Source organism: Blastomyces dermatitidis (genome assembly GCF_000003525.1).
Source record: "Blastomyces dermatitidis ER-3 genomic scaffold supercont1.2, whole genome shotgun sequence".
Taxonomy (NCBI): domain Eukaryota; kingdom Fungi; phylum Ascomycota; class Eurotiomycetes; order Onygenales; family Ajellomycetaceae; genus Blastomyces; species Blastomyces dermatitidis.
Genome location: NW_025544775.1, coordinates 8448584 through 8457684, shown reverse-complemented (window position 1 = coordinate 8457684; position 9101 = coordinate 8448584). Strand labels below are relative to the sequence as shown.

Genomic DNA, 9101 nt, shown 5'->3' with positions numbered 1-9101 from the left:
TATCAGATATCATGATGTCTGATCTCTTTCAGTATTTGATATGAAGATTGTATACTTGAAACTCTGAGATTCAACATGCTAAGCATTTGAAAGATTTTATCATTAATTATAGATAGACAAGGCTTTCATGATCTGTGATCACTGTTATTATATACTCATTGTCAATATATCTATTCTATAATATCAGTATATGCTTGATCACTAGCAATTTCTTTTCATACACTGAGTAATTGAGCTCAGTGTCTGATAGTTTTCTATCATTATATATTATCAGATGCAGCTTGCTGTTCTTACTCATCTGTAGAAGAGTGTTTCTGATAGCTCATTCAGATATGTTCATCTTAATGTATAAAGATTTATCATAATCTGATTGAATAAGCACTGAAGATGTTATTACACATTCTCTCAGTGTGAGAAAAACCTCTTCACATGCAGCATTTCAGATGATTGAATGAAACTTCTTCTTTCACAGATTTGCATTCATTTCTCTTAAGAGATCTGAGAGTGATACAGATATTCATGCAAAATCCTTGATGAATCTGCAGTAGTATGAAATCAACTCAAGAAACTGTTATACATGATGTACATTTCTCAGCTGCGGCTAATTCACTATGACATTCAATTTCTTCAGAATGAGATATATACAGTCATCACTCACTATATATTCTATGAACTTCAACTCTTCTGTTTTAAACACACACTTAATTGATTTAATATAGAGCTTATACTCTGTCAGAGTTGTAAGCATTTTATTAAAATACTTCAGATATTCATTGTATAAGTTTGAAAAGACTAGAATGTTATTAAGATATATAAGATATAAGATTTCATTCTGTTTATAAAGAATTGTATTCATCATTATTTGAAAGATGACAGACACATTTATCAGATGAATGACATTGTCAGGAATTTGAACTTCTCTTATTATATATTAAATGCAGTTTGCAGAACTGACAGTTTATCTATATAAATCTATCAGTATTCTGAGAGAAGATTAATCTTTAATAGATATCAGATATTTTCAACTGTATTCAACTGTTATTAAATCTGTGACAGTGAATATTCATTCTTGATTGTAAGCTTGTTAAGTGCTCAGTAATTAATACACATTCATCACTCTTCATCTGTCTTTTTCACAAATAGAACTGAAAAGTCTTACATGCTTAATGAGAGTCATATGAGATAACATTCTAGAAGGTCTGTGATCTGACACTTCTGTTCTTTGAGATGCATTTGTGACAGAGGGTACACATTCTCATTGACTGATTTTGTATCTCTCATGTTAATCTCATATATGAATCCTCATTTCAGCAGCAATTCTGATGAAAGATCTGTTCAGATGATCTTTTCATACTTCTTCAGAAGCTTCTTTATACACTTATCCTTCTGTATATCTTTTATCTTGATTTTCTCTGCTTTTAGATTCAGTATAATATACAAAATGCTTTCAGATGAGGTCTTGTGAATCATTCTCTTTGTTTATTAATGTATAAGCAGATTTAATTCTTCTATATCAGAGACATGAAATGTTCTTCTCATATCAGTTGATAGAATTGTATGAACTGTTTTCTTTCTATCAGTCAACTGTATATGACATGTACATCATTGAATCTGTAAATTGAATCTTTGAAATCAATCAAGTTTAAGAATAAGATCATATTTCATGTTCTACAGCTCTCACACTTAAATATAGCAAGATCATTCTTCAAAGTACAAGAGAACTCTTACTCTTGCAGATGATATCAAATATCAGTTATCAGATAATCTTATACATCAGAGATTCTTCACTCAGCAGATCTCTTTCAATCTTTGAATTATATAATTATTAATATATTGTGTAGAAGCTTCTGTATCTACTAACACTTTTATAGCCATCTCTTAATTCTTATTCAAGTGCTCTCTATATATTAACATTTCAGGTCATAAGACATTGAGATGAGTGTTCACTTCATTATTCTCACTCATATCTCATTCAGAAGCCTGCTTCTTCTTTATATTTACAGAATTCAGAGAGTCATTTAACACAGACATCTCTTTCACTTTGAAGACTTTTCATAGAATATCAGTGAGTGTCTCTGAGCTCACTGATTCTGCTACTTTTTTAACTCTCTTACTTCTCTTGACTGCATATGCTGAGTGTAATCTTTTATATCATGATTTTAACATCTACAGTTGAAGCAAGCTTGATACTTATAATATCAAGATTTTCACTCAGAGAATTTCTTTTTTAGAGAATTCAGCACTTTAGTGATGACATTCAGAACTAGATTCATCACATTCAGATGTATAACTTGTATCATAGAAGTCTGATTATCTATTCTTCACTGAGATATACTTGATTACAGTATTTTCTATCATAATTAACTTACTTATTCTCATACAATGAGAATGTTGTATACTTCTTTCATTCTATCTGATTGCAAGATTAAGCATTTTCATTCTACTCTTAACTTGAGTGTAAGATTATGAATGAAGATCTATAAACAGAAAGATGTTGAAAGCTCTTCATTCAACATAAGATAGTGTAAACTGAAGTATGTGAAGTATAATGTAAGATTACTCACTTATCTACACTCAGTGAAGTGTTTATAATACTTATCTCACATGTTCACTTTCTCAAAGTTGTACAAGATTCATTTGAAAAACTCATTTCATGTTTGTGAGAATGAATATCACTCTAAGTCTATAAGATTTATCTTTTCATTAGTCATTTATAATGACTTCACTTTTCTGTGTAGAAATGCAGCAGATTTTATTATTATTATTATTATTCTTCAATTATAGATGTATGCAGTCAGAGACTATGACATCTACCTGAGAATCTTTAGTTCTCAGGGTTTTTCCTATATCTATAGAGTCAACTATTATACATTTATCAATTTCAAATATGCAAAATCAGAAAATTCCAGCCCAGAATACAAAAACTGTTTACAAATTGCAGTATTTCAACACCTTCTGATAGTTTGAAATCATTTGGAAATATTATGACAAAAGAAAAGAGAACATAGTCTTAAAGATAGACACATTAAATAGATAGAGAAAAGAACAGAAGGAAACAAGTACAGTAAAGAGAGACTATAACAAAACAAAATTATTAAAAGATGATATATAGCTGTTTTATCAGACTATATCTAGTCAATTTCCATCTCTTCATATTCAGATACTTCTGAATTCAGTCATTTTCTTGTAGCTGCTCTAGTTTCTGATAGAAAGTCTATTAAGTATTTAGTTCCTGTCTCAGTTGAGAATAAGAACCTCATACTTAATTAATTTAAATCATACTTCTTGTTTAATCTGACTCTGAGACTATTGTATAATGCACAATGCATTACAATATGCTCAGGATTTTCATTCACATTGCAGAATAAGCACTCTGTTGAATCAAATCTATCATCAAATCTTTGTATATAAGATTTGAAATAACCATGTCCTAGTTTCAGCTGAATTATAGATGAGAATATTTTCTTTTTACATTTAATTGAACAAGATTTCCACTTTGATTTTGTCTCAAATCTTGAATAATGTATACTCTTCTTTTGTTTCTGCCAGCTTTCATTTCACTTATTTAAACAAGATTCTTTTATCTTTCTCTTTATGAAAGACCAGGACACTGTTTTTTAAATAGATCTGCTTAATTCTGAACTCTTTTTTACAGCTGAATCAGCCAATTCATTGCCATGAATATTCATATGAGCAGGAATCAAATGCAGATGAATTATCAGTTTTGATATTCTTCTCTTTTGAATTTTCAAAACAGAGTTTAAAATCAGTTCAAGATTCATTTGATCATTATGAATCTGACTATTTCTAAGTCTTTTTAAAGTAGCTTGACTATTAGAGAATATTCATGCCTCTTTCAAATCATTTCCTCTTTTATGAGATTTTATTTCAATGAGTTTGAAAGCTTTCACTATTGCAAATAGTTCAGCATCAAAGACTTCAGATTCACAGTCTAAATTCCAGAAATCTGAGATAAAATTAATATTATCTTCAGTATAAGCAATGCCTGCGTCTAATCTATTCAAATTCTCATTTTTTAAGCCATCTGAGTAGATCAGAATAGAGTCTTTTATATTAATTGTAGAGATCTTCTTCAAATGCTGTTCATATTCTCTCTCTTTAGATAGTTCACTTATTTGTAAGTCTATGAGAGATTTCAGCTTTTCTCTCCAGAGAGATATCTTCTCATGATCAATTTTCTCAACATTTAATGAAGAAAATTGATTCTTAATAAGTGAACATAGTCTATACAGTTGAGAGGGCATTTTCTTTAAAGTATTATTCTCATTTCAATCAAGAAATCTATTTCAATCCAGTTCATTTCCTGAGTTAACTGATGAAAATGAAGAAGAGACTCTTTCTCTGATTATATGATTTGAGCTCATCTTCATGACTCTCAGAGCATAGTTCATACAGGCCTTTTCAAATTGAATAGCAGAAGATGGAATTGAAGCTTCAATTTTCATTGCTTTAATAGAAGATGACTTGAATGCACTCAGAATTCTTCTCAAAGCTCTGTTTTATAGACTTTGAAAGAGTTCAGTGAAGTTTTCTGAATTGTTTCATCAAACTTGAACTTCATAATCAGCTACTGAGGTAATACAGGCTATGTATAACTGTCTCATAGCCTGAAAGAATAGACCTCTCTCAGTATTTGATAGTCTGATTATACTATTCAGTAGTCTCTCTGTCTTGATGATTCTTTGTTGAATATGATATTTAAAATTCAGCTTGAAGTTTAACCATACTCCTAGTCATTTGACATTTAAACTGGGTTTAATCTCTTTATTTAAAAGAGTTAGACTTAGTTCTTTCTCATTAAACCTGAGAAAAAAGTGAATTAACTCAGTTTTATTCATATCAAATTGAATTAGATTGATATCTGTTCTAACAAAGATTTCCTTTGCTGCTTTCTCAATCACTTCTAAGTTCTCTTTGATTGTCTTTGAACTGTAGAGTAGATCAATATCATCTACATAACTTGAAGATCTCACTATTTTTATCTCTCTATTCTTGAATAGATATGCAGTGTATATTGCAAATAAAACAGATGAGATTAAAGATTCTTGTGATACTTCTATTTTTATCTCAGTTTTATCTTGTTTTCTTCCATCAAAGAATAGTTGTATAATTCTTTTAGATATGAAACAATTGACTCATTTTATTAGAGAAAGTGGCAGTTTTAACATCTTCAAAGTTTGAATCATCTTAGACTTTGACACATGATCAAATGCATCTTTTATATCAATAAAAACTGCAGTTGAGACCAGGCCTTCATGCTTTGCTACTTGAATATCATGAATAACTGAGAGAACAGTATCAATTGCAGAACATTGTTTTCTACCTCTCATTTATTCATTAAATAGAAGAGAATCACTAATAGAGCTTATAAAAGATAATCTAGTAGCTATTATCTTTTCTAGAATTTTTTTCAAACAGTTCAACAGAGATATTACTCTATATGACTTAGGAATTGAAGTCTTTCTATTAGGTTTTGCAAGGATTACTTCAGTAGCTTCTCTCCAGCATTCAGAATGATAATCATTTTTTAAGAGATTGAAAAAGAGCTTAAAATATTCATTCTTCAAGTAGAAATATGTGTTTTGAATAATTGAGTGATTAATTGAATCAGGCCCTGCAGCAGTTTTAATTGAACTTGAGAATATTGCTGACTCTAGTTCATCATATGTAAGCTCAGGCCATTTCCAGTTATTTTCATCAATATATTCATGAAATGACATATTCTTCTCTTCTAAATGTGATGATGAGTTTTGAAAGAGAATTCTTATAAAAGCTTGACATTTTTTCTCAAAAGAATTTGCTGTATATAATTCATTCTGAAATTTATATTCTAACATTGAAAGCTTTGCTACACTTCTTATTTTAGTATAGTTGAAGGCTTTGAAAACTTCTTTTTCTTATGCTTCTTCAAGAAATTTGTTTCAGCAATCTGTTTTGGCTTTTTTAATATCTGAAAAATATTCATTTTGAATAGCTTTGAACTCTTCATCAGATATTAAGTGATGCTTTCAATCTCTCTTAGCAGTGACTAATTGCTTTCTTTTAGAAGTGATATTCTCATTTCACCAAGGTTTGAAATACTCAGAAGACTTTTTCTTTGAAATATTTTCTTCAATACTTGTTAGAAGAATAGATGTAATCAGCTTTACTCTATTCTTAAGCATTTCATTTGATATATCTTGACTTTGATTTCAATAGAGCTCACTCTGTCTTTCAGATTTCAGCTGTTTTACTCTTTCTTCAACTGCTTTTCAATCAGCTTTTTCAAAGTTATACTGATTAGAGAGAAGAGGATTTTCACTTCTTTATTTTTCACTCAGTTCAATATCAAATTGAATGATCTCATGACCTGATTCTGAGGTTTCATTTGAATCAATAAATCAGTTTATAAGTCTTTTTTTAATTAGATTTTATGACATGAAAGTTAGATCTATAATAGATTTCTGTTTCATGCCTTTTCTAAAGAATGTTTGTTGATCAGACTTGTTAACTAAATCTATTGAATACTCAAAAGTTCATTCAACCAGTTTATCTACTCTTACTGCTCTTGTGCACTCTGAGTTCTATCAGGAATGATGTGCATTGAAGTCTCCTGCAATTATAGAGTTTTTTAAGAGAGTTATATTTAAAAATTCTCTATCAATTGTTCAGGTATTGTTGTTTTCTTTCAATGATTTTTCATTATAGATATTTATAAGTTGAATAGTATGAAACTCATTATCTTTATCTATAATGTCACTCACTAGAATGTCAGAGTCAGATATGATATCAAATCTCAGATTAAATTGATATCTTGATCTTTTTCTCCCATAGATTGCTACTCTTGATTTTATCTCAGATTTTTCAGAAAGAAAGTAGTAATAGCTTGAATGAGAAATGATGTACTTTTACTCAGTATTAAAATTTGGTTCTTGAAGAAGTACAAAGTCAACTTTTTGTTCAAATGCAATGTGAAGACAAGAATAAATACAATTTGAGTTTCTATCCACATTATTTTGAATAAATGTGATTTTTGAAGAGTTTTTAAACTTTTTTTGTTGTTTTTGTTGTACATTCATACTAAAAGAGAGTGAAGATATAGTAGAATCTAATCACTATCATCAGATAGTAGATTATAACTATTTTGAAAAGCAGGAATCTCAACTGCTTGCATTCTATCTAGTTTATTATCAGAGTCATTTCTCAATTCTCTAATCTTAACACGTGTTTGAGAATTCAAATTCTGTTTACATTTAGCTGAAGAATTGAAGTTTGAAGACCTAGATAGTTGAGAGTTTCTTCTTTTTGAGCTTGCAGTTATGGATTTACTAGCTTGACTTTTCTCTTCAGTTTTAGATTCACTTTGAGCTTCATCTTTTCTCCAGTTCTTCTGAGTTCTTGGAGCAAATACACATTCTTTTGAGCTAGATATATGTTTTTCTTTACAATTGAAGCACTTAAGCAGACTATGTTGACATATTTCACCTCTTTTTGAGCATGTTTCACATTTATGCTTACTAGTTTTATGATCTCTAGCATAGAATGCGCATTTTGAGTCTCTGAAACAAGAGATTGCAAAGTGTTCATATCTTTGACAGTTTAAACACTGTGTTTGAGCTTTGAGATTCATTCTTGAATCTTTGTATTCATGAACTCTCATTTTCAAACCTGCTACTCTTACTTCAGAGATTCTTGATTGTTCAAGTATCTTTGTATATACTAGAACAGAGACATTTCTTCTGCTCTGTCTGAACTCAATTGAATTAAGTCATACAGGCTCTTTTCTCAGTTGAATAGAATTGTATTCTTCTAATTCATTTTTGAGAAGCAGCATTTCTTCCTCACAGTCAAAAATTTCAACTGGAATATCATGAAGAATGAATTTGTCTCACTTTTCATCTCTTTCAGATAGAATTGTTGTATTCAGTAGAGATTCTATTGCTGATTTTCAGAGATTCTCATTCTGAATGAGGAATTCTGCACTGAATTCAGACATTGTAGTCAAAATAATAGAGTTTTCAAAGAAAGATGGCTCAATTGAAGCTATGACTGGTTTTTGAACTTCAATATCAGTTATTAACTGAGAAAAGAACTGCTGATTAATTTCATTTCTATTTCTGAAAATGAGATTTGAGTTTAGCTTGTTTTTTTGCAAGCTCTTCTGATTTGAGACTTTGAGAATAAGTCTTCTGTTTCTGAAGATTTGAAAGTTCTTCTCTTTTTATATTTCTTTTTTTTCCTTTCTATGAACAGAGGTCTGAGAAATATTCTTCTCAGTTTTCTCAGAATTTTGAGCAGATTTTGAACTAGCAGGTTTGGAGACAGCAGATTCTGCTACTTGAGTATATGTTTTCTTCTGATTTGAAGAAGAAGATGAAGAAGTAGAAGATGAAAAAGAGTCAGTGACTGTACTGAAAGATTTCAATGTTTTTTGAATTGTGTTTGAAATTTCAAGTTTGAACTTGATCACTTCTTGTAGTTGTCTAGCCTGAGCATGAAGAATTAACAGAACTTCTTCATTCTCCTCACTCAGACACTGTTTTTCAAGAATTTTGCTTGCTTTTTCCAGTTTCTGTATTTTGAGAACTTGTTATTTCTCTATTTCTTCCTTCTTTCTTCTCTTTAGAATTTCAATCTCAGAAATGGCATCTGGGAAAACATCTTTTTCCACATCAACTGAGTGTACTCTTGAACTCATTTTACTCACTGAATGAAAAGTTGATCAGACTATTTCAATTGAGAGATTTATCAGTATATTTTCAATTGAAAAGTTGGTCAGACTGTTTCAATTGAGAGGTTTATTAATCTATTTTCAAATGAAAAGTTGATCAGACTGTTTCAGTTGAGAGATTTATTAGTCTTTTTTCAATTGAAATGTTGATCAGACTGTTTCAAAAGAAGAATGAAAGACTTTTATATATAAAACACCTGATTTTTTTCACACTAGTTCAGTAACTAGATTAGATTTTTGAAGAGAATCTAATAAACTAAAAGTGATTTTTAAGATAAATCAATAAAATCTTTACAAACTCTTTCTTGAGATACAGTGAGGAAAAGTATGATATCAATTGATAATAAATCAGATAATATGACAGTTTTTG

The 9101-nt window shown here is 29.6% G+C and overlaps 1 protein-coding gene across 1 annotated transcript; it reads right to left on the bottom strand.

Annotated features, from left to right (window-relative positions):
• Positions 1-7413: 7413 nt before the first annotated feature.
• Positions 7414-7708, bottom strand: BDCG_16580 (uncharacterized protein; the record flags this gene model as incomplete). The annotated part of the gene is made up of 2 exons (XM_045425795.1): positions 7414-7559; positions 7669-7708. Coding segments are annotated over 2 exons (186 nt in total), but the record flags the coding sequence as incomplete, so codon positions are not given.
• Between the last annotated feature and the right edge of the window lie 1393 nt (positions 7709-9101).